The 26,762-nt window shown below is 40.9% G+C and overlaps 2 protein-coding genes across 2 annotated transcripts in view; one reads left to right on the top strand and one right to left on the bottom strand.

Moving 5' to 3' along the window:
• The first annotated feature begins 1,402 nt into the window (after nt 1–1,402).
• On the top strand, nt 1,403–6,932 carry LOC108666717. The gene is made up of 2 exons (XM_018153633.2): nt 1,403–1,691; nt 4,748–6,932. Exons 1-2 carry the CDS (start codon nt 1,614–1,616, stop codon nt 6,713–6,715), a joined length of 2,046 nt encoding a protein of 681 aa, XP_018009122.1. The 5' UTR covers nt 1,403–1,613; the 3' UTR covers nt 6,716–6,932.
• Nucleotides 6,933–10,079: 3,147 nt separating this feature from the next.
• The window catches only part of LOC108666726, a 75,700-nt gene continuing 59,017 nt past the window's right edge, over nt 10,080–26,762 (bottom strand). The window contains exons 5-8 of the mRNA XM_047879847.1: nt 23,856–23,973; nt 14,881–15,020; nt 14,407–14,675; nt 10,080–13,980 (exon numbers count right to left, since the gene is read on the bottom strand). Coding sequence (XP_047735803.1) covers nt 13,715–13,980; nt 14,407–14,675; nt 14,881–15,020; nt 23,856–23,973 — 793 coding nt within the window. The 3' untranslated portion in view covers nt 10,080–13,714. The remainder of the gene's footprint in view (nt 13,981–14,406; nt 14,676–14,880; nt 15,021–23,855; nt 23,974–26,762) is intronic.

The raw sequence follows: 26,762 nt of genomic DNA, 5'->3' as shown, positions 1-26,762 counted from the left end.
TGAGACCAATAATAAAGTGTCCATAATAGTTGATTCAAAACGAAAGACGGAATATATTATTGGACCAATGTTCAAGCAAAGGTTTTGAAATAATTTCATTGTCATGTGTGTATTTAAATTATTTGTTAACATTTCACACTGAGTTTGCTAGAGCTCTGCACATTTAGAATAGAAAATTGACGTTTCATATCATCTAAAAAGTTCTAAATGATTTTCAGTTATATTTTTTTCAACGAATGACAGTAATTTGGATGACTGCCAAGCATTGTTCTCTCTTCCTGCGTCAAGTTTTCCTTGTAGGAAGTTTGACGCTGAAAGAGCTTGTCTCCTGAGCTGCTCAAGCTACCAACATCCCCGAGCCAAACAACAGAGCTTGGAGCGGGGAAAGCCATCTTGGATTTGCATTGATCTACAGGAGAAAATTGTCTTTAGGGGACTTTGGATAAAAAAATTTTTTGCCTTAAACTGGCACTTCACTGGGCTTTAATCTTGATGATCGTCGTCGTTACATTATTTACATCTAAACCATATAAAGCCGTGGATATAGAGTCGTAAACGCAGAATTCAATTAAAATGATTTTATCTTTAAGAAACGAGTCCGGTCACATGAATGGGAAGTAGAAACCCCGTGCATAATGCAACGCGCATGAATAATAATTCAAGCTTTAATTGTTTATAAGGATGTTATACATGCAAGCTTCGTCCAAACCAAGGTCACAGTCAAAACTCACGGGCCGGTTACAGGTGGCCGAAGAATAGCCTACCATACCGAACCGAAATTTTCGTAAGGGAAGAATCATGAATTTTTATATGCACCTTAAGACATGTTACACATGCAGCCGGGCTACTGAGTTCACCGATGAAATGCATAAACAAAGCGCAACCCCCAATAAACGGCCTTATTTTCTTATTTATTTCAATCGACGAATTATTAAAAAGTAAAACCCACAACAAAAATCATTACCATGCTTCACTGTCCCTCGTGAGGGGAGGTATTTAGTGTGGGAGGAAGGGTTGTTAAGGTGGCGGGTGTTTTGAGGCGGCCCCGCTCCCCTTTTAAAGAGGAAGATCGTATCAACGACGAACAGAGCTGCGCGACGCAACACTGTACCGCGCACATTATCACCATCAACTGAACTATTCGCAAAATTTACACCATCTCAAGGACCGTTTCGAAAAATTCGCATATATATAATTGGCTGTGATTTTATCAATGTTGATTGTTGTGATCATGTGACACCTAAGTTTATATTATGTGACTGAAGAATAAAACTACCTTTGTTATCATATTTTCAACGTACTGTTGTCAGAAAATATGACCACAGTTTGAGCTTCATAAGACTGAAAATAATAATTATTTGTTTAATTTTGTATTTCGATCTTTCCAGGAATGCTATATGATTTATAAATTATATAAAAATTATATATTATATAATATAAAAAATCACAAGTTCCTACATTATTCGCAAGTTATCTGATGCTAGCTTAGGTCGCTATAACTCTACGGAGTCTCTCCGCTTACTCTATTTCATTGCTGTATCGCAAGGCGAGCTGCCGTTCTTTATTGCCTCACATTAGCATAAGTCTACGGTAGCTGCTCTCCCTGCTTCAGGATGCTCAAGTTTCGCAGCACCAACAGCATGAAGGCCAGGAAGGCAGCTGAACATCAGCGCAAGGCTTTAGAGGAGCAGGTAAGCGTAATGGGCTCTGCAGCATAAGTTTTTAGCTTTCCTATGAATTGTTTACTTAAAAAAAGCTTATTTGCTCAATTTTGTTTTTCTCTGCATTGTTGGTAGGTAATTGTTTCTGGTATGGGAATTCAGGTATTTTTCGATGTGTGGAACGGATGAAATGTTATTCCCATCATATAAATATAATTGTTAAGATAGACACGAATACGCTTCGTAGGTCACTAACGAGAACGAACGTTGTTAATTAGTCATTACGTATCCGGGATACGCAGCGCACATCTTGATATCAAAGAGCCTCAAATCTGTTGAAGTCGTCTGTGTATATGAGAAGCCGATGTCTCTTGTTCAATGTATAGGGTGCGCCACAGAAACTTACTTATTTGAAAGGTCAATAAAAACAAAAGTACTTCAGTTATTGTTTTAAATTTTTCTTTATTCGAGATAACAGTATCCCAAATTTTTTTTCATACAGTTTTGAAAATTAAATCTCATGACTGACGGCCTCCATTGTGCATAAACTAATGAAGTCGCTTTTTTACAATGGTTTCCACTCTATGCAGCATATCAATCGGTATTTTGGCAATGACGTCGCGAATGTTGTTCTTGAGGTGTGCTATGGTCCGTGGTCGATCGACATAAACCAGAAATTTCAAATATCCCCATAAAAAGAAATCGCATGGAGTCAAACCTGAAGAGCGTGGCGGCCATTGGAGATCGCCTCTGAGAGAGATGAGGCGGTCGGGGAAATGATGTCGCAACAAATTCATCGAGTCTCGTGCTGTGTGTGCTGTGGCTGCATCTTGCTGAAACCACACGTTCCTAAAGTTCATTTCTTCGAGTCTTGGAAGAAAAAGTTCCTCGATCATGTTCCTGTAATGAGCTCCATTAACGGTAACCGCGCGTTCGTTTTCTTAGAAAAATAAGGACCAATGATTCCCATTACCGACGTCGCACACCAGACAGTAACTCGCTCACAGTTAAGTGGCTTCTGGTGAAACTCACGTGGATTTACACCACACCAATAACGCATGTTTAGCCTGTTGACGCAGCCGGAAATGTGGAAGTGAGCCTCGCCACTGAAAAAATCGACCGCGTCTTCAGGCAGGTTGTCAACCAGCATTTTACATGCATTTTGACGGGCAACAAAATCGCGTTCAGTTAATTCTTGCACTACAGCAAATTTATTTGAGAAACTTTGAGAAACAAACTTGGGAACTTTCCCCTTCAGATGCACCCCCTCTAGCCCCTCTACCCGACCAACTAACCGCACAGGAATTTTTTCAAATAAGTAAGTTTCAGTGGCGCACCCTGTATTTCACTACATCAAACAAACAACAGTTACGCTCATGCACAAATTATTTAAGAATGTCATTTTTGGGACATTTCGGCCCTATAAGCTGAACATATAGTCCCACAAGCTCTAAATCGTAAGTGTGTCTAATCTTTCTCTATAGTTTGCTGAATTACGGCTTATCTAGCAGATTACTGGCTTATTTATGGTAGACTGCCCTTTATGCTTGATTAATAAATCCCCTAGTATTACAGACTGTATAATTGCATCCACACCAAACTTACGAACTGAATAATCCTGAAATTGAATATTTAAATAATTTTCACGTTGGCGTAATTGATGCCTATCCATCTATGGCTGGCTGTAGACGTCTATAATTGTTTACTGGGGGCCAGGAACTCGCTATTCCAGAAACTCTTCTCAACAGTTCATGTGTCGTGTAACAACATTAAAAAGAAATAAATAATAGAGTACATCAAAATTAAAAACTCGTCAAGTAAGATGAAATTGAGAAGAATCTAGCACTAAATTCTCATTTATTGAAGGCAATGCTCGTCAGTACGCATATGCTCGTAAGTGTGTAGATACATGTGTTACAGTGTTACTATATACAGGCCGGTTTTTGAGATGCATCAATAGTTAGTTTTGTCACGACGTATGACTTGATGCTCGTCCTCACAACTTCGCACTCATGTGACCGGAGGAAAAACTTTGTTTTAGCAACGCAATATTGTTGTCAAAGTTAAATGGTGACCGTGCAGCTTACAATCGGTTAAGTGCAACACAATCTGGGCCACCTGCATAGCGACTCGTGATGCTAAATAATATAATGTCATTCGCATTAACCAGTTCATATCAGTTGATCACACCTGCTTATAAAGTTCCGGTCCCATTATCTGAGCACTCCGTCTTATGCCACTTGCATCATCTGATTATACCGCCGTAGTGCTAGTGATCATACCAGCTCAGTACCGTCCATATCATTTAACCACACCAGTTTAGTATATACCGTCCTTATCAATTAACCACACCAGTTAGTAACGGCCATATCATTTAACCACACCCACTTAGTACCGGTCATTTCTTTTAACCACACCAGCTTAGTACCGGCCATATCATTTAACCACACCCACTTAGTACCGGTCATTTCTTTTAACCACACCAGCTTGGTACCGGTCATTTCTTTTAACCACATCAGCTTAGTACCGGTCATATCTTTTATTAGACTTTTAACCACACCTGCTTAGTACCGGTCATATCTTTTAACCACGCCAGGTAGTACCGGTCACATCATCTGACGGCCCCTACAAAAGTATTTCGTCCTTAATGAGAAATCCATTGCTAATTTCACAGTAAGCTAATTGTCCCGCAACAACTGAAATAAAGTTCCAGGAATTTTAATTGCGTTTTAATTGCGGTTTAAAATGGAAACCTACTCCTGCTTATGGTAATTCTTACTTAGCCATCATTACGCTGGCATGTCCGCCTTTTCCAAATTTCTTTGATAATTTTTCAATTTACTGCTCCAGAAACATCGATGAATTTATTGTATATATATTATATTTTAATGTAATAAATGAAATTTTACAACGAGTACAATACCACTAATTTTCAAATAGTTTATTTCTTTATGGTAATTTCAATGAACTAAACATGTTTTTATTTGCAGTCAATACATTCTTTCCTTTAAAGCTGAGGCCGATCGCCAATAAGTCTATTGATGCTATCGGAAAACACTACAAGTTTTTTTTTCTTATTATCGCAGCTAAAGATGGAGTGGGCCTGGAAGCCGATGGCTGCTGTCATGAACGACAATAAGACCGACTTGGTTTATTGGGTGCCCCCTCTTTACGCCTCCAATATCCTCTCTTCTTTCACTGCCTCCTCATCCAGTGCCTCATCCCCTGCCTCATCCCTCTGCTCCTCCCCATCGCTGTCGCGCTCCAGAAATCTCTCGCGTCGGTCCTCGCTCACCCCGGGCACGCCGATGGGATCACGGAAGAAAAGGCTGTCGAAGAGGCGGGTGATGTCCCCAAAGCAGAGCATTGAGGAGGTTGGGGAAGAGGTGGAACCTCCAACTCCAACTGCTCTAACGTCTGGGGAGGCAGGGGCTGCATATGGGGCCAGCACTTACCAAGGGGAAGACGAAAAGAACGATGAAAAGTTTGATGGAACAATGAAAAAAGATCTTGTAGTTGAATTTGAGGCTGATGAGATTGAAGTTATCCATACGGTCCCAGACATAAACATCGACGATGAAATTGAGTACCACAATAAAGAAACGCTGAAGATGAAAGACAAGAAGGAAGAGAGACGCAAGTCAAAATCTGAAGGTAAGCACAGGAGCATTCCTGCCATATTGAAACTGCTTGAAAAAGTTTCGCACATTCATGACAAGCCCAAAGCTCGTCCCATAACCAGACGTAATGCAAAGATCGAAAGGACCGTGAGCTCAGGATCGCAAAAAATCAAACGACCTTCCCTGAAGGTGTACCAAAATAACCCGAAGCATGGTTCAGGGCGCAGAGCTACAGCCCCTACCATTCCCACTCAGCCCCCTGCGACGGAGGCTAAAGAAGCTCGAATGGTCATCACTGGGAAAAGCAATTCCGGTCCACGACTCAGCATCCGCAGATCTTCGAGGCAGTCGAGCGGGCGGGCACGCTCAGCTAGCGTTACAACCACGGGCCTAAAAGTGTCTCAGGTCACTGAAGCCGAGCTCCGCAGCGCTCATCTCGAGATGATGATCAAGATCCTGGCCACTCTATATGAGGAGAAGATCTCGAGGCAGGACACTGAGATCAAGACACTCAAAGACAAATTCAAGTCACAAGACAAAATTGTGAAGCAAATTGTGCACAACATGCTCGAAGTGAAGTCTGAAGTCACAAACATTCGAGAACACCTTATGAAACAAGAAGAGTCCTTCAGGCTCCACAGATCTAAACTTATCATTGGCCAGCACTCCATCCCAGAAGAGATGGAAGAAACAGAAGATCTTGAAATGTACGAAGCTGACGCCCAAGATGGCGATCTTTCGATAGCTGTTCCGGAAATGATGCCGGTAAGTTGTCAAGAGCATGATTCCTACATCTGCGTCGGTAATGATGAAAGTAACATGTGCACGCCGGTGATAAGCAATGTCATTACCGTTCAAGGGTCATCGAATCTTCTCCAGTGCGTTAACGAAGAAGGGGGCGAGGTAGTTCATGAGGTCTGCGATGTTTCCAAAAATGACTTCCTCAGTGATGAATTTTGCCGTGTGCTTGAGCCCCCCGATGAGTTTCAGAGCAAAGATTTCGAAGATGTTGAAACCACGCCTGAAAAATCACTTGATGGAACTGATGTGTATTTTGAAAAATGCTCCTTTGCCGGAGACATGTATCCCGGAAAGAAAGCTGTCGCTGGAGTAGATTCAGTAACTCTGGAACAGGTTGAACTTCTTGCTTCCTATCGCTCTAACTTGGATGCTCAAGATGGCCATGAGTTTGGAGTCACTTGCAGCAAGTTGCACGATCCTATGACCGGAGAGCGTGTGGAGCATGAAGAAACCTACTTCGCCACTCAGTATGTCTGCGACTATCATCCACGAGAAGAAATGAGGATAAAGCAATTAAGGGAAGCGTCTTTCTTTGAAGAAACCCTGTCGAATATCGATGAAGATGATCGTTTATCCGAAGGCCGTTGTTCGAACTTGAGCCGCCAGAGGTCTGATGAATCCACTAATATTTAATAATTTCAAGTATTAAAGTATTCTTGTGTGGTAGAAACCTCTGTTGAACGTAAATCAATGTAATTGAACGGTATCCAACTGATTGTGTAGGTATTGTTTGCTGTTTTGCTAATGCTTTAATATCAACTCGTCAAGAACAGTACAAGACGAAAATGCCATCAAGAAATATCAATGATGTGATATTTTTTTGTTAACCCTCTACCGCCGTGTGTCACTCTCCGGGAACATACGTAACTTTCAACTTAAATTATACGTAAACTATTGATTGTAGCAACCTGAGGACGTTTGTACGCAACAGAGAACATTTTAAAGTTGTCGTACGTGGCGGCAACCATCAGTGCAAGTCATTTTTTCGCTCACTAGCAACGTATCCTTTTTGGGAAGTAGGCTTGTGACAATATTGCTCCGGTTATTCATGTCAGGCGGTAGAGGGTTTAGACGTCGGCTCTGAAATTCCAATGCAATGACCAATTATGCAGCACTGATCTATATTACGCCTGAAAATTTCCGGCATGTTATGGGTGGCCTCTCAAAGTGTCCGTAATTTGCCTATGGTTTTAGAATAGACTAAACGTATCCTCGCAACTATGCGATTCTCCCGACAATATTACCCTAAGGACTTTCCCTATGCACTGGATCTCCGATGTGGCCATTAATGGTGTTAATGTATTCTCTTGTCAGGTAGAAGTAGAACCAGTTTAATCATCATTCTTCTCAATGGCCGACTTTTAAAGCCTAAAAATAGTCTATTTTGTAGTAATTTATTTGTTCAGGCTTCAAAGAAAGACCAATCATTATTTTCTACTGGCACAAGTGAGAATTAGGTGGACCGTGCACCCGACTGGTACTATTGCATACCAAATCTCTTCCCGATCGGTGGTTTGAGTTGGCAATAATGATTGTTGGAATATTGTTGAAGAGATTTAACCCCCCATCACAGCTCTTTGAAGGAGTACTAAAATCCTAAATTGTTTTTTTTAATCGTTTCCTGCTGAATGCCCAGAACATCGGTGACACGCAACCTGTAAGGCCGAATTTATGCCTTTTCGGCTCTTTGGGTTTCTGGTGATTAGTTGGAGTTAATTCGTATTAATCGTATACAACTTTCATGATATCGGGGAAAATGTCACATCAATAAGATTTCCTTATTTTCAGACCAGTTTTTATTGGATTTTTTTTTTTACAAACTCCGGTAACGATTTTCCTTTAAACTTTTACAATATTTTGTTTCATCGCTTATACATTCGGATAAATATTCATTTGTTCGTGAAACTAACTAGTTGAATCTTATTAGCATCATAGGCTGGAAGGGACTCTAAGAGAGAAATTGAATAATCAGCCGGATTAAATACGAAAGATATGAAAGCGACGACTTTGTCTGGAGCTCGTCTAAAGTACCTATGCCAAAGAATAATTTTAAGGAAGATTTTTTCGTGCTGTCGTATTAAACTGGATATTAACTCAAGTGCTTGGTTAGAACTCTGAACATCCTATTGTAATAAACTAATTTTGTTCTACCAGTTATCTACATATCTACAGTGCATTTACAAAATTCATCTGGTCGCATCACTTTAACTTGGATGTATAATTTAGATAAAAATGGTCACTCTTACAGTGAACCTACTTTCCTGTGCCCTTACCTGCCTTCCTCGTGCTCTTACTGTTATATTATAATAGTGTTATAGTCTATCTAAACTAAGTCTCAATTGCAGTGTGAAAGTACCTTTAAAACAAATTTAATAACACTTATTACTGTCTGCAATGATATCGTCTTATCTCTATTTATAGGGGTTGAAATTTATGACGACTCACAGTGAATTTATTCAAGTTCTAGACTCGTCAACGTAAACTGGATTAAATTTGCCGTAGATTTGTTGTGATCTTTCTATACTCCCTGTCACGATATCTCTAATTGACTTTTTAGATATGCAAGCTACATCAAAGAACTATGTCCGTACGTTTAGATCATCTGCACTCATCGCGATTAATTTTCTCTTTTATGTAACGTAACCTGAGTCATCTATATTATGGATACTTCTGTCGTGTATGAGATATTTGTATTTCACGTTTGTATCTTCGTACCAGTGACAATGTTCGTTAATTTTATTGAGAGGTGTACCCTTTCATGTTGTGTGTTGAATGTTATCTGTGCCATTAACTGCACAGGCAGCAACAGTCACTTATATATTAGTAATTACAGTTTAGAAATGCACAACTCTGATATATGTTTCTTGTTAGATTCATTTTTATTATCAATGTTAAATTCAAATTCGCCAAGGTACATCCTATTGCATTTCACTTACAGATTTCATAAGATGTTCTATTAGATGATTTTGAAGCGCTAGTAATCATAGGGTCACTAAACTAAACTATTAGATGATCATCTTTTAATTATTTTACTTAAATCTTGAAAATGAATTCAGAATATAAAATGTAATTTTATAGAGTAATACTGTAGAGTTAGCACCATATTACGGTAGTTGCTTTAGAACAATGAATGTTATGCAAGTGATAGCTTAGCTACACGGAGCTGGGTATCCGTCAATTAAATAGTCTTTCCCCATCTATGTTATAACCAATACCATGTATTTTCTGATGTTATTCTCATTGAATATTTGTCGCGTGTACCCGAGTGTCTTAAAGTCTTTGTGTGTACCTCAAGACTTCCGTTGACGTACATGACGTCAAATAGACGTACATGACGTAAAATAGACGTACATGACGTAAAATAGACGTACATGACGTCAAATAGACGTACATGACTTCAAATAGACGTACATGACTTCAAATAGACATACATGACTTCAAATAGACGTACGTGACGTAAAGTAGACGTACATGACGTAAAATAGACGTACCTTACGTAAAATAGACGTACATAACGTCAAATAGACGTACATGACGTCAAATACACGTACATAACTTCTTGATATGATTTGGTGTCATGGTATAACGGTCTCTTGAGCGCGTCTTGGCAAAGGTTTATTATTCGTAAAACTGAAAAAAGTGGTATTTTTTGCTAAGTATAAGAATTGGTCAGAAAGTCTTCAACTGTAAGTGATTAGCGACTTTAACGTTTAATGCTCGAAGTGAGTGCAGGATTTCGTTCTGTTCGACTTGTCGTGTGCCATTATCCAGCACAATGTTACTTACAAGATAACGTACGCGTCTTCTGTCCCAAATGCACAAGTTTTTACCCATTTAAGTGATCCTTATCGTCAAGTGACAGTTGCACTTTAAGACCAACCTTTTGTATTATTATCCCTATCGTGGTTTCGTATTAAAGTAGAGGATTATCAGGAGAAAAGCGCTTCAATGTTTGTTGGAGTTTGAAGCACTTAGCAAAGGAAAGAATTGAAACACATTCATGTTCTTCATTTTATTGAAGTTATGCTGCACCAAAATACAGAAAATCAAGCATGACAAGTAGATCAAGTTTCAGCTTATTCTCTTTACTCATTTCTACAATTTTGCGATACAAGATAGGTTTTCAATACACAAAATTTTCATGTAGAATGATACTATTTCTACTGTCATCAATTATTTGGAAATGATATTCTTTTGTAAATTCATTAGGATAAAATCAAGCCTTCAAAAGACTCCACTATGCGTAAACTAGACATCGCCGTAACGTATAAAAATAAACGGATTTCGGTATTGACGTACGTAAGCGTATGTACAACTTAACGACGACGCGTTAAAGCTTAATGAGAAGACTAGATCGAATTCTTAACTTAAGCCGATGCCTGCTTCGCTGTCTACTTAAGAGTCAACGTGACCAGCGCAGCCATTGCTATCAAGTACAATTTTACGTGAGATAGACTACCCCGTTCAAAAAGAATCATGGTGCCCGTTTTCGGGTCCCCCAACTATGAAACCCAGTAAACATTTAGTATAAATTTCCCCATTGGAATAAGAAGCAAGAGCACGAAACCAGAAGCGAACAAGAGGGCTCAGTTGCAGACGTACGCAGAGTTCGACATCGTGACTAGCGTGCGACGACGAGAAGCATAGCAGAAATTTCAAGACGTGACCACACAAATTATTCAGCGAGGAATGATTTCAGACAGTTCAAATGATATGACAATTCAGCATAATCCAAAGATTTTTAACGAGTACGAAAATTTAATGGAGGAATATGTAATTAGAGAAAGGTGAGATGAAGGAACTGATGAGAAGAAATAAGCGGGAAGCGGATACGGCAGAAGCATTGGTTATTGATAAGGAAAACAGATAACTGCGTAATGGAATAACCTAAGTAGAGATTAAGATAAAGATGGGCACAAATGGAATGATGCTAAATCGTTAACGAGATTCTTTTCGGCCGACTAATATAAAGTCAAATGTATTCTGAAATCAATAAAGTAACAAGATGAAAGCAATAAGTTTAAATTTGGGAAAGTAGAGCTTGGAATACAATATGTTCTCAAATAAGTCATACATTGCCTAGCTTGAATTAAACTGGCACGTACAGCTTCAACCGTCAATCATTAAAAAGTGTCGTAGGAGTTAAAATGTAGATTACATGAAATAAAATAAAAATTCTATCTCTTACGAATGAATTGTAAAATCAGAATTCGTAAACACCAAGGTTAAGCAGATAGCCAAACAATTGGAGAAATGTTTACAACTTTTGAAAATTAGGCTAAGAAAATCTGTAGTTTCACGTTATAGACGACAGTTCTCAATATCATCAACAGTTCACGCAGCCGAACAATTTTAAGTTTACGACAATAATAACTATAAAGATTACCTGCCGTGATTTACAACCTCTACTGTGGGGACTGGTTCGTTAGGTTAGCAGCTACTAAGTCTAGTCTTAGCAGTTAATACATCAAGCGCTAAAGAAGGCCACTAGATTATTCTTCTTTACAAGTACACTTGCTGCTTGAGCTACACACTTCAACTGTAATGTGCACAATTCCGTAATAAAATTAGTATTTGTTTTACTTATTAAACACGCCGAATAAATGTTAAACGAGTTTTCCAATTTCCCAATCGTGATAAATCACGTTCGAGTTCCGGAATCTTCTAAGGAAATATTTTACAATGAATGAATTCCTAATAACCGTGCATTTATCCGAATCCGAATAAAACGTGCAACAAAAGAGATAATTTTTTGACAAACGCGTAATAATGTAAAATCCGGCCCATTCCACAGCGTCGTTTTTTCGGTGAATAGTTAGAAACAGAAATATGAATGCGAGTTATTCGAGCGGCGTTAGATTACACTTAGACTTAATGGATAATTACATGAAATATAGCAAGAAGATTTGGTAGCGAGGCAGGCACGATATCAGGAAATGGCACTTCTTGTGACTCGCCAGGTTCAGTTTCAACAAAAAACATCCCGCGTACGAGTCAGAGGAACGTTTTTCATTCCTACACATTCACACACACAAAACCGTCACGATAATCGGAAAAACATTTGGTACACAAATATACACAGCCGGTGCACAAGACAACTGTGGGCTAGTGAGTTAAAGCAAAATGAATGAAAAACAGGAAATCCAGCTCATTTAGACCATATTTAAGAACCAGGCAACTGCAAGTGCGACAGAAATGAATCTAACCAATAACGGGCAATCAATTTTCGAATAAGGCAACGAAACCGGTGAGTTGAATTAGTGCAGCGAATTCAAAAACAAATTAAGTCAATACAGAAACATTGTGTTAAATGACGCTCAATGAGAACCAACGACATACCTATGTTTTTAACAAAAAAAAAAAGAGGCTTAACGAGGGAAGAAATTATCACGATAAACTTGAGAGTCCAATTGCATTCCAAATAAAAAATTGAATGAGCACAAAATAAATAGCATAAAATACACAGTTTTATTACACCCATTGGAAGATTATGGGAAGTCGGAAGAAGTAAAACAGAAGATTCATCGGATTTCCATCCAATGAATCTTCCATTTTAAATTTCATTTTTCAATTCAATTCTTCCAGAATAGATGAAGAAAAGGATTTGAGGCAGCGACACAAAATAAACGCAACAAATTTAATATAATCAAAACTGCTGCTCCGAGGATAAGATATGAGAACCGTGGGTCAATGGGCGTAATAGGCGCTATGGGTCGTAGGTACGAAAGGCATGTTATTGTTAGTGTTAACCACATACATCGTTCCACGCAATAGCCTTTGAAAACCGCGAAATTTAGTAAAAAAAAATATAGGTTAAAAATATGAGCATTGATAAAGGTAAATTCAAGCCAAGTTGAAGCCTCAGTATCAATACCTGCTAAAAGAATTAACATAAAAGATAAAATGGAAAGAACAGAAATAGAGAATAACATCTCAGTAACACCGACGAAATCAACACAAAGGAACACAATGTATGTGCAGGAGATATACAAAGTAACCCTCGCACAACACACCGCACAAATAATCTTACAAGGAAACCACGAAAGGAAAGATTTAAAATTTACTTAAATAATCTACTTATCATTTTTGTTATAAATAGAAAAATATATATCCATTTCACTGACAACAATGATAACAAAAGTAACGGGAGCGCGGGAGCAGAAGGACGTCTCGACATGACCTAATCATCAATAGACGACAATCATTAGGTCATCAATAGACCTAATCAAATCATCAATAGACGACATGAAAAAAGACATACTGACCTCCAATAATCCCATCTTTGGTACCAAGCACCTAGAATAATCAGGCTTTTCCAATTTTGATGCGTGCATTACGATGAAAACTCACAGCATCCGCACTGTTCCGGCTCGGGTTATATTACGACTAAAAAGTCAACAATACGAAGCTAGCTTCGTGTGAACGTAACTAGAAACGAAACCAGTGCACTAGGCCATCATTTGAGTACCGTAGCTAGAAACGAAGCCTATGCACTAGACAGTCATTTGGGTACCGTAACTAGAAACGAAACCACTGCACTAGACAGTTATTTGTGTACCGTAAATAGAAACGAAACCACTGCACTAGGACGTCGTAAGGATAACGTAACTAGAAACGAAAGGTCGTAAGGTCTTAAGGAAACCTCTGCACTAGGCCGTCGTATGGGTAAGGGTGCAGGAGGTTGAAGAGGATGGCGAAAGCAAAGCAGGCGCCGTAGAGGCCGAGGCAGATCCACCAGCAGAGCTGCGTGTGCAGCTTCTGGGAGAAATTCTTGAGGACAACTAGGCCTATGGTGAGGCCTGCCACGGCACCCATGATGTGGGCCAAGTATGACACCGGGAGGCCCGTTGAGTGACGGGCGTAACGGTCGTAGATGGCGTACGAGACGTCCGCACTTGCTGAAATTAAAAGCGTACTTTAGAGTTGTGTCTGACCTGAATACGATTTATCATGTATAACGTGTCATCCCTGAATACGATTTATAATGTTTTATCGAACAAATTGAAAAGCATCAGACGCGAACTTGTGTGAAAAATTCTAAGCCTGTGGATCATTGGAGTATGGTCTGGAAGAATTTCACACATTATTGGCTTAATCATGAAGGGAAACGTGGACCCCACCCACCGACAACAATGCTTCCACCACAGGAAAATCAATGCTTCTCCCCCATTGATACTCCCTAATCACCGCCAACAATGCTTTCATACACCAACCACGATGCCCTTCAGTCCACCAAAAACCATGTCCTCTACCCACCGACAATGCTTCCCCCTTCCACCGACAACAATGTCCGCTATTCTCCAGCAAAAATGCCTCCAACTAACCGATAACAATAACACCGAGCAGGCGCAGCGCCCCCAGCTGCATGTTGTGGTAGTTTATGAGGACATTGGCGAGGTGGGCAGCCAGGAGGGCGTACACCCCACCAGAGGCCCCCACCAGGTACACGTGCGAGTCAAACACGGAGGTGCCCAGCGAACCCGCCAGTACCCCAGCGACGTAGATGGTTCCTATTCGCATGGACCCGTGAACCATCTCGAGGGGCAGCCCCACCACCAGCTGCACCAGCAGGTTGAACGTCAAGTGAACCCACCTGTCGGTACAGAATGTTAGAACCAACTTCTGACGTTTGATTTTATGGATAAATTTGACAAAACTTGCATTAGAACTTTTTGTGATAACACTGCATGAAATCGGTTCAAATGATTTAATAATGTTCATTTGAATTCCTAACTTTGACGTCAATTTTTAACAAAGAAATACAAGTTCTCAACGCACGATAATGTTGGGAAACTAACCCAACATGTAGTAGAGAATACAGCACGAAGCGCCAGACTTGCGAGCGGCAATCAGGACGGTAGATGAAGGAAGCGTCAAGCGGCATGACCGCGTCGGGCGACAGCTGCCCGGTTACTGTGTAGTACAGGAACACCGCCAACTGGAACAACCACAACAATTTAATAACAAGTTACAACACATTAATAAATATAGTAATATTTTCAGGTCAGTGCATTAAAAAGAAGTTGGTTCAGTATTCATTTTTGCTGTTTTGACGGATAAGAAAAGACGTAGGAGGCAAGGGATCAAGCTGCTGCAGGAGACGATGGCTCGTGACGTTGCATGGGAGTTCGAGCTCGTCTGAGCGTGAGCGGACAACCTCATTAGCGACAGGTAGCTCCTAATTAAATAAGGGCATCAGACATGCTCCTGCACGGAACTACCTCGCATACACATATATTGCCATGAATATTTTGCATTTGAGTGACATTTACATCGCGTTTACTAAAACTAATCAGATAACATAAAATGAGGCAGCGGAGTTTACGCGTTAAAATGATGCAATCTGGCACTAATTGAACTACGCAGGTTCCTGAATAATATTTACACAAAAATCGATTTCTAGGTCGACGGAAAACCCTGTACAACACAACGCAGTGTCGTAATTACTCAGCAAGACACGCGTCGTTACTCACGGCAAGCTCACGCAGAGGTGAATGAGTTTAGGAACTGCGGTGGTTGCATCCTATGCTTCTTGAGTCACTTGAGTATCAAAGCGTTGTGTTCTAACAACGTCGACTGGCAGCGGCTTGTGCGCATGCGAAAACCCGGCCAATTTAATAAAAGAAGTCAATAAAAAATCAGAAATAGTATTTCAATTTAGGAATTGCTGGAAAAAATTAATGAAAGTTTCAATAAAATTCACCAGGAAAGATAATAAACGAGGCCCTGTCAAAACTGTACAATTAATCAGCCGAAAATCCGATCTCTGCTAGATTAAATTTTTCTCGCGCGGATCCAGTGTTGCAAGTTACTTAAGACTCGTTATCGAGAGATAATAATACGCAGACAAACAAGTATTGGAATAACAAGTATCTCCATACTTGGTGCGGCAAATGTTCGGTGGAGGAAAGTGACAACGAAATAAATAGAAGCCGCTCTATTCTTTTAGTGCAGCGCGGCGCCGTAGCAGCAATTCGAGAGACTTGCCAGGTCTACACAGACACTGTCTAGAGGCACATAGAGGGTCTACAGACACATATACAGGGTCTACAGGTCTACACAGACACTGTCTAGAGGCACATAGAGGGTCTACAGAAACATATACAAGGTCTACAGCGATACACAGACACTGTCTAGAGGCACATAGAGGGTCTACAGACACATATACAGGGTCTACAGCGATACAGGCACTGTCTAGAGGCACATAGAGGGTCTACAGACACATAAACAGGGTCTACAGCGGCACACAAAGTGGGTCTAGAGGCACATAGACGGTATACTGCATTATACATAGATGTCTTCAGGTGACGACACAAGCGGTGTAAGAGGTTAAACTCTCTCATATCGAAATGAAATATTCTTAAATTAGACCAAACAACACCGGGAATTAAAAAAGGCCAGTGATATAATTTAATTATTTTAAATATTTTGTGCTGGTGTCAAAACGCATGGTTCCTAATATAACCGATGACTAACCTCCAAGAAACCATACACAGTTTCTCATCAAGTTCACATGCCGGCGTTAGGACGTCTTTGTAGGTTCAAAATTTAATCGATGTTAACCGCATACAACCATGCATAATTTTTTACACATTAAATGTGCCGGCGTTAGGACGTCTTTGTAGGTTCAAAATTTAATCCATGTGAACCGCCTACAAACCATGCATAATTTCTTACACAATATATTTTCCGGCGTTAGGACGTCTTTGTAGGTTCAAAATTTAATCGATGTTAATTAACTGCCTACAAACCATACATAATTTTTACACATTCTATGTGCCGGGGTCAGGACGTCTTTGCAGGTTCAAAATTTAATCGATGTTAATTAACTGCCTACAAACCATACATAATTTTTTACACATTAAATGTGCCGGCGTTAGGACGTTTTTGCAGGCTCCAAATATAACTTAGATCATAGCTGCAATGCACCCACACGAGGCTACACAGTACACACATCGTCGGATGTAGGGAAAAGCTGCTTGTAATTGCCATGTACGAATTACCTGCATTCTTAGTTCTCAGTGCAAATGCGCGGTGTCGAATATCGTGTAATAATAAAGAAAATGAAAACTGGATATCACAGAATTAATTAAATAGTTCGAGTTTGCCATCAAGGAATTTTTGCTTTGACTTTGCTCGCAGAAAATGAATAAGTTTAGTGATAAACCAACAGATGCTCGTGCAACTTTTGTATGAATACATTTAAAGATAAACAATACTCCTGCAACTTTTATTTAAACATGAAGACTTCAGCGCATGAAGCAAGTGCAGAGACAAGCTCGGCGAAATGAAGCCACCATAGCCACTTGCTTACATGAAACATGTGCCGGTCTACAGAAATAGCCCCCGCAGACACCATCCGTCTGGCACCGCAGCTCTAAGAATTCCCGGAATTTAATTCTAGGACCAAATTAGAAATAAAAAAATATATCAATAATATTGAAGACGAAACTGAAAGTGGTATTATTTTCCCATGAAAATTAAATTTATAGATTAACGATTGAATGCCGGAAGCGAAAAACCTAATTTTGTTATTTAAAAATTAATAGAGAGTAATAAATGTAGGAAAAAAGGGTGATAATTAATAGCACAAGCGTAAAATGTACACACTTTGAACACAAACATCGCCCACGGAATAAAATTTACACACACACACACATACACACACAGCGACAGGTGTGAGAACAATACCCCCGCCCCGTTAAGGGGTCAGAGGTCAACAGAAAGTCAACCTGTGCGAGTAGAAAGTTTACACAGTCAGATCTGCAACACGGAAAGTTATGATGCGTAGTGTCAAATAAAAAGAAACGCAAGGTGACCGTAGCCATATTCGCATGGTGCAATGTCGTGTTGCACACTGCAAATTGAAGGAAATAACTGTAATAGTCTACGAGACGGTAATAATATATTTTTGTGAACATTGTTCAAATTTCAGCAGGCTCGTCGACATCCCTCCCTCCATTTAGCGAAAGCTAGATACACAATGTGCAAATTAAAGTAAACCTATAGTGCACATTGAGCACATAAAAGAAAATTTTCGGTGTACATGGTGAAAATTAAAATGAAGCTATCGTGCACTTTGAGCAGATAGGTTTACAAATGGCAATTTTGTTGCGTATTGATATAGCTATTTCAATCCGCTAACAGAAAGAAAACTTTATGGTTGACTGACGCCAACTGAATGTCAACTGTTATAGGTTGACGCCACTTAACTTAAACTCAGTACGGGTTGCCACATCTGAACAGCGTTTGACTAAACTTCACATATTTCACAGATAAAATATTAACTGAACCAAACACAGCCGAACATATCTCGATCAAATGTCCAGGTGTGCGCGTGTGATGAAGCGCGCGCGATCTTGATCGAGGTCCGTTGTCGGTCCCACATCTACACCCAGAAACTCGAAGCAAATTACGGCCAGTTAACCTCATCAAAAAATTGCTACGGCTTATTCCGGCCGTAACAAACGCGGCCGCGAAACACCAACTGCTGAGCATCGCAACACTCACGGCCACCATAATAAAATGGCAGAACTGAACTGGTGGGTGGAAAACTGGTGGAAAAACTGAACTAAAAACTGAAAAACTGAAAACTGAACTGGTGGGTGGAAATGTTTTTTTTTCCCTCGGGTCACTGTTAACTGCTGGGGCGTCTGGCATCGGAACAGGTGGCATCAAGAGAAGGTGAAATCAGACAGGTCGCGGCGGGTCACGTGACCCGAGGGTCACTGGCAGCTGGGAGACAAGTGACCACCAGCTGTTATATAACTGGACACGCAACTGTTATATAACTGGACACGTAACTGTTATATAACTGCACCCGTAACTGTTATATAACATTTTACATTAGTAATCAGACAAACGAGCGCGCGATTACAGTACGCGTAGTGCAAGCAATAACATTCGTCTCCTGTAGGTACGCGCACCCAGTAAGCTGGGACTGGTGCACAGCGCGCACAGCAGGTACACGCGCGCGCCGTTGCGCAGATGGCGGCCGTGGGTCCGACAGCTGGTCACCGACCGCCATCCGCCACCTGACTCTCCGCCACGCGCATCCTCGATATAAATTACATACGCGAGAGAAGGGGGAGGCTCGAACCCGAGGGAGAGGGAGGCTCGAACCCGAGGGAGGGGGCGGCTCTGTTCCCACGAAGGGGGGCGAGGGGAAGTAATAAGCGAGAGGCGGGCGGGGACAACTTTCCATCCTTGTGGGGAGGAGGGAGGGGGGGGATAGCCTAATAAGGAAGGCAAGGGCGGTGATGGGCGCCACTAAACCCATGAGGGGAGGAAGCCAAATAAAGGATAGGAGGGCGAGGAGGGGAGCCCCCATCCCCATGGGGAGGAGGAGTGAGTCACGCGGGCACGAGCGGCGCCGGCGGTCGTGGGAACTTTCAGAGCCAAGAATAAAAAAAATCAAAACAAAAGAAGAAAAAACTGAACAAGCGAAGACCACACCTACGGTCGTGGCCGCCTAGCATGACCGAGTGCGGAGTGTATCATAAAGTATACAGATAAACTGTGTCAATATCTTGCGGACATGAGCGTTAAAAAGTGCGTAGTAAATTGTGGGAATGTTTGTCATAATAAAAAGTTTGTAATAATAACAAACTAAATATTTTCCAGGATTCTATTCAAAGAAATTTCTTTTTCGATAACCAACAAAATTTAAAATAACAGAAATCTACAACGATCTAGACCCCATCGATTCACAATGATTTGCTTCAAACTCGTGCGCTAGATCTAGATCCCGCAGTTCCTTCTAGATCGCATTAATCTACAAGTATCAAGATCACTAAAGTGTGTGGTCCAGATCACGACATAGTTGAGCCCACACAAGACTACGTCATCTGGCCAGCTTAGGCCTACTATAACCTATGCGTTGTCCATATAATGCCAGGTCTGGAGTGCTTTCCTGTACGATATTAGACCTGTTCAAACGTTGGCCACCGATGACCCGCCCATGATAAAGATCAGGGGCGTGCTTGAACCTTGTTCATATATCAAGTGTCTGGTCTCAGAACATCAGTAACCTGCTAACCTGTCGTGCTTTATTCCAACCGAAAGATAATGAATACGCGTGTAAAATACACTGTAATATTACGTATACACTGTATTATACGCTGTATAATACACTGTATTATACACTGTACACTGTATTAATATACTGTAATATTTTCTCTGGAGATTGAGAGGTCGCAATATGTTTTAAGCTGGCAACTTAATGAAAGTTGAAACTTGAACACTAATAAAGTTAGCTCAGTTAATTAGTGAACTTCCTGGAATCGGAAACAAAACAACAAATGTAACGAGTTACGGGCACATCAAGGGTTTTAATGCAGATAAAAGGTCTTAATGGGGGTCAAAGGTTAATAGGGCTGAATTGTTTTAATTGGGCTCAATGGTTAATAGGGCTGAATTGTTTTAATTGGTATCAATGGTTAATGGGGCTGAATTGTTTTTAATTGCGCTCAGGGGTTAATAGGGCCGAATTGTTTTAATTGGGCTTAGGGTTAAATAGGGCTTAATTGTTTAATAGGGCTCAAGGGTGAATGGACTAAATTATTTTAATGGGCTCTAGGATTAATGGGGCTAAATTATTTTTATGGGGTTATACAGAAGAGAGGCACGGCTGGTGCCAGACTCGCAGTTCGTCTAAAAAGGAGCGTATAAGGAGCGTATAAGGAGCGTATAAGGAGCGTATAACTTGGGCGTGTACAGCTAACACGCGGCGTGCGTGTACGTATAAGCACCGTGTACGTATAAGCACCGTGCACATATAAGCGTAGGATGAGCACAGATAAAAAGTAGGCGTAGCTCTCGCATGTCGCACATCTCACCAAGGAAACACATCACATACTTTTTAAACACTAACAAATTAAAATATATGTGAACAAGAAGGTTCTGAAACAATACAAGAACGAGTGATGTGGCGTAAATTTCAAAGGAATAAACTATAGTTGAAAGCTATATCTTCAGCTATAAATTACAGCCATAAGCAATAGCACCAGCCACAAATTACAGCCATAAACTATAGCAACAGCCACAAATTACAGCCATAAGCAATGGCACCATTCATAAATTACAGCCATAAGCTATGGCATAAACCATAAATTACAGCCACTAGCCACAGCTTAAACGACAAATAGCAGCCATAAGCAATAGCTCAAGCTATAAACTACAGACATAAGCTATAACTTAGCTATATATCACGTGACTATATAAAGCTATATATCGCGTGTCTATATAGTGAGCGCACATGCTACGTCAACATCTCAGCTGACACGGTCACGCTGCATATTCAAACAGCCTCACCTCAGCTGCTATGCCTAACGACTCTAGTCGTTATACCTTTCTATTTAATTCAGTTTTTATCTCATGTAAAACCTAAGTAATTAATTTCTTCCTACCTAATGAATACAACAGTTAGAGGTGTCGCTCCGAACAAAGTGTAATAACATTTTCACCATCGTTAACGCGCATTAATACATGCGGGTGTCTCAACACATATATCATTAAGGAGAAACATATATATTACATACAAATGTCCAAGCCGTCGTAATACATTCCAATGAAACATCCAGCGTATCATCTCGACGATGATACCGACGGAGCGAACCCAGTAGCGACATTTTCTCGCATATTTTTCTCCATGGTAGCCATGGGGAAAAAATATAACTCAGTACTCACTGCAGTGAGTGACAGAGAGCGCATTTTCTCGTCGACGCAAATGTGAAGTCACGGACAGACAGACAGACAGACAGACAGACGGCGAACATGACGAGCACAATAGCGTTTTTTTCCATAAATGAGAAAATGCGCTAAAATAGGCGTAAGAATATTTACGGCAGTACGTACTAAATGCCAATGAGTATTGAGTACTAAATATCAGAGTGCTATATACATCTGGATACTGAATACTAATGAGTACTGTACTAATCTTACCGTACTCTATAAGTACCGCGTTTCGATGCTCATACAATTAAGGTAATACTAAACGGGCGCGCCCTATTACCCCGACCTGGGGACATCAACACGGGCCTCCCATAACAAAACATAATCTTTGTGTCCCCACGACGCGGGGTGTGTGGTGGGGCACCGCACGGGGGCGGCGATCCCAGAGGACGACACAGCGTGACACTTACGATATTGTCTGGTCTAGAGCAGCAGTGGCAGCCACCAACAGTGGCAGCCACCAACAGTGGCAGCCACCAGCAGTGGCAGCCACCAGCAGTGGCAGCCACCAGCAGTGGCAGCCACCAGCAGTGGCAGCCACCAGCAGTGGCAGCCACCAGCAGTGGCAGCCACCATGAAGGGGTGAGAGAGAAGGGGTGAGAGAGAAGGGGTGAGAGAGAAGGAGTGAGAGAGAAGGGGTGAGAGAGAAGGAGTGAGAGAGAAGGGGTGAGAGAGAAGGGGTGAGAGAGAAGGGGTGAGAGAGAAGGGGTGAGAGAGAAGGGGTGAGAGAGAAGGGGTGAGAGAGTAGGGGTGAGGGAGGTGTAGGGGGAAGGGTTTAAAGCAACTCCTTTACTACCGTCTCATGACCCCCGTGACCCCGCCCTAAAAACCAACCTCCGCGGTCGCTGTGTTGAACTACACACGAACACGAACACGCATGCACACGCCTACACGCGCCCTGCACCACACGCACCAGCACGCATACACGCGCCCTGCACCACACGCACCTGCACGCACACACGCGCCCTGCACCACACGCACCTGCACGCACACACGCGCCCTGCACCACACGCATAGAACGAATTTCACTACTAAAAATGAGAATCAATTTAACTAAAAAACACACTTGAAAAATACATTTTACATCATGGCAGTTAACATAGAGGATTAAACAAAGATGAGTAGTTTGAGTATACACACAAGGATACGACGGATGTGTGACGTACAACCGCAAGCGTATATGCCCCCCAGCGTACGCATTGAACAGTCGTGCTGTTCAATGCGTATTCAAGTCGTGCTGTTCAATTAGCGATGATTAGCGTATAAAAATATACCGGTACTTGAACAGCATCGGGATACTAGATAATGCGGGGGACAATAAATAATTGGCAACCAAGACAAGAGAAATATCCATTATGCAGGTTATTCAAGATAACTTTTGACCCAAGAAAATATTGCTATTCTTGACAATACATGGTATCTAAGATCATATCATAACCCAAGATAAAGTCAAGACAAAAGCGGTTAAAGAAATAATAAATTCGAGTCTAAGATCATACCGAGCAGCAGCCAGCGGCAACAAGCCAATCTTGTACATTGTACTTTGGAAAAAAACTTCAAATTGCGCCATTAGAAGCTGCCTAAAAAAGTAGCGGACTTCCTGAAAATCCTGCAGAATTTGGGACGCATGGAGGGGTGGGAATACAAAGGAGGGATTGGGAGTGAGGGATAAGTAACCGGACGAAGGAATCGAAGAAGTGAAGTATAGGTGGACAGGCAAGATACTTCAGCAAGAAACACAGTAATAGTTTCTAGCGATTAACATTATGGTTAATATAGGTAGTACTGGTACCAACAGTAACTGACCTATATTAGTTACTGGTACCAACAGTAACTGACCTATATTAGGTACTGCGTACTGGTACCAACAGTAACTGACCTGTATTAGTTACTGGTACCAACAGTTATTAGGTACTGGTACCAACAGTAACTGACCTGTATTAAGTACTGGTACCAACAGTAACTGACCTGTATTAAGTACTGGTACCAACAGTAACTGACCTATTTTAGGTACTGCGTACTGGTACCAACAGTAACTGACCTGTATGATGGTGAGTAATGGTATGAAGACCGGAGGAGGCCAGCAGGTGTAGTGGTCCGCATAGTACTTGCGGTCACGCTCCTCCACGAGGTACTCCTCAGCTATCACGCGTACCATCCTGCACAGAGAGTACCACCACTCAGTTAATGAAATAGAGATATATATTCGAAATTTAATGTTGCATAGTTGGAAGAATCATTTTCTGATCTTAAAGTTCTTCTCCATTCAGAATAATTATCAGAGACAAATATAATGCTTTCAGAGTGTACTATGTGAGTAATACTACTAATACTACCATTTAGTTACTAAGTCAATCGTTAATTGGTTCGGTAATCGTGAGTTATGGCATTACTGTATCGTAGAACGATAGTAAAACTATCATCCTGTCACTGATGTATACTGTAATCGCCTCATGTGCAAGCGAACAAATTTTTCTTAGTTCACAAAATGTTAACACAAGAAAAAGTGTAATTGCTGAAGACATCTGAACAATAAACATGATACATACTTGAACCCTGTTTATTCACAACAAGAACATGAAGAGTCAAGAAGAAAAGTATGAACTCTAAGAACCCCCACTAACCGGAGTGGGAGCAGCATTTTCGTAGCAGAGCTGTTACGTCGTCTGGGGAAGGCCGAGCTCCCCCAGACGATCCCCAAAAGTCCCCCCGTCACTCTTCCATTCCCCGTTCCGAGTTAAAGTTTCCGAGGAAGCGTTTTGCTTTGCCCCATGCCAAGGGGTTGAAAGCTGGCGGCCATTTTTCTTGGCTTCTTTGATTAACTCCCAAAAACAAAATTTTGCCAAGCGATTGTTAGAGCGGCGATAGATGCCAGAAATTTTAGAAATAATGTAAAAAAATTCCAAGTACTAAGTATTTGCTTCAATTATCCAGCCTTTCATAATTTATACTGGATTTCTTTGGTAATTAGGAATTTAAAGCCGACCGCGGCGCTGCAAAAGTAGCTTGTTGACCACACTGTCGGCATTTCACTCGCGCTACTTTTACATATTCAGAAAGAAGTGGCAAGAAGAAATTCAGAGATGAAGCTGAGCCATTCAAATCCACGAAATCAACAAACAATGCGGTAATAACAAATACACTTTCGTTTAAATTTTGTAAAAAATGGAATAAAATTTGGTCGGAGTGTATATACATTTACGCGAAGTGTATGCAAATGCAAACTCTTGCTATACTGGCAATGATGTGTACGGCTTCCATGTGCGAGAAGATTATTAGAAAGAAGTGTAAGGAAGGAACTGATCTGAAGAGTATTGATTGCCTAGGTCGATACCTGAGATGTAAACGAACACCTGAGTATCGACGATACGGGGTCGATACGCCCGTACGGCTTGGTCGATACAGTGACGGTTTGCAACACCAACAGAGTACGGTCAGGTATATATAACACGACGGTTGCATTACACAACTAACAAAGAATTCCCTAATACTAACCCTAAGATAAAATTCAAAGTGATGATTGATGTAAATAAATTGGTTTACCGCTTATAATATGCATCATTATCAGTTATTCAGTCATCATGAATTTTAGCAGATTAAAGATTAAGGTTAATGTTTTTTTAATTCTAACCCAGTTGTTCAAATTTTTTACATCCTCAATTCAAATCTGCCATCAGAATGTTTCGATGATCTACATAAAAGACTGGCCGGACAATAATAGATTTAAATTGAATTGGACAACCAAAACTCATCACCACCAGTGTCATCAATAAAATATCTCCTGGAGTGCATTTATTCCAAATACTTTTTTCATTTAAAATGAATGATCTTTACTAATATTATATATACATAGTCGAGTTGAGAACCTAACGAAAACTTTAAGAAGAACCTGCTTCGTCCAGTCCAACTTGAATCAACAAAGTAGTGTACCATCGACTGATCGCTTAATGAGATCAAGGCGCGTTAATATGTAGCTACATGTATTATATTTATATAATATCTTAACAACATTACAGACAGAGGGGGTTAAGACAGGCAAGGTTTGAGTGCAGCCTGGACGACTTAGCAGCGGTCAATGTCACGGGGTCGCACGCACGCGGTATACAGGAAGACCCGCGGGTGGTGAATCGATGTATAGGGGGGGTTATAAATGTGTCGGGGGGGGGGGGTTATAAATGTGTCGGGGGGAGTGTCGATGTGTCGGTAGGAAGCCGACACATCGACATTGAGACCTAATAACATCAACCTCGATTGAGCTACAATAATAAGTTTGATAGTGTACAGTTGATAGTGTATAATTGATAGTATTGATAGTATATCAAACTGAAGTTTGATAGCTTATAGTTGAAGTTGAGATCCTGCATCGGAATTTAACGTCGCACACATCCATGTCTATGAAGACCATAGATGCAACCGATACGTTTAGTGAAGACCGTTTTTGCTCTCGTCTAAAGATCATACAAGCTAATACAACGCTTATAAATACAACATTGGCATTGCAAACAAGAAAATGGCGGAGCGCAATAACCATAACAAATTTAAACTTCGATATACATTAAGAGAAAATCAATGTAATAAAGATTCATCAGAAGTAACAAGAAAATTAAAGGCAGGTAAGGGAATTGTGCTGGTAAGCAGGGCAGCACTCGCCGGCTTCCTTATATCACGTGAAAAATAAAAAAGAATAGCGCAGCGGCTTCAGCAAGTGACACGAAGAAAGTAACACGACATCGCAGTGTGAATAATGGCTACAAGATAATAAGCCTACGAATTTAGCGGATAAAAAGGAACATGGAGCAGAGATGGAGCACAGGAGCAAGGCTCTGGAGCAGCGGTCTGCGCGACTCCAGACGCAAGACTGGAGTCGAGGGCATCCTAGAGGGTAAAGCCAGTGAGGGGGGAGGGAGGTGGGTGATGGTAAAGGACAAACTGAAGCAAGAATATATTT

This window comes from Hyalella azteca, unplaced genomic scaffold (genome assembly GCF_000764305.2).
Source record: "Hyalella azteca isolate HAZT.00-mixed unplaced genomic scaffold, Hazt_2.0.2 contig422, whole genome shotgun sequence".
Lineage (NCBI taxonomy): Eukaryota > Metazoa > Arthropoda > Malacostraca > Amphipoda > Hyalellidae > Hyalella > Hyalella azteca.
Note: the sequence above shows the minus strand (reverse complement) of the source record. Positions and strands in the feature narration are given on the sequence as shown.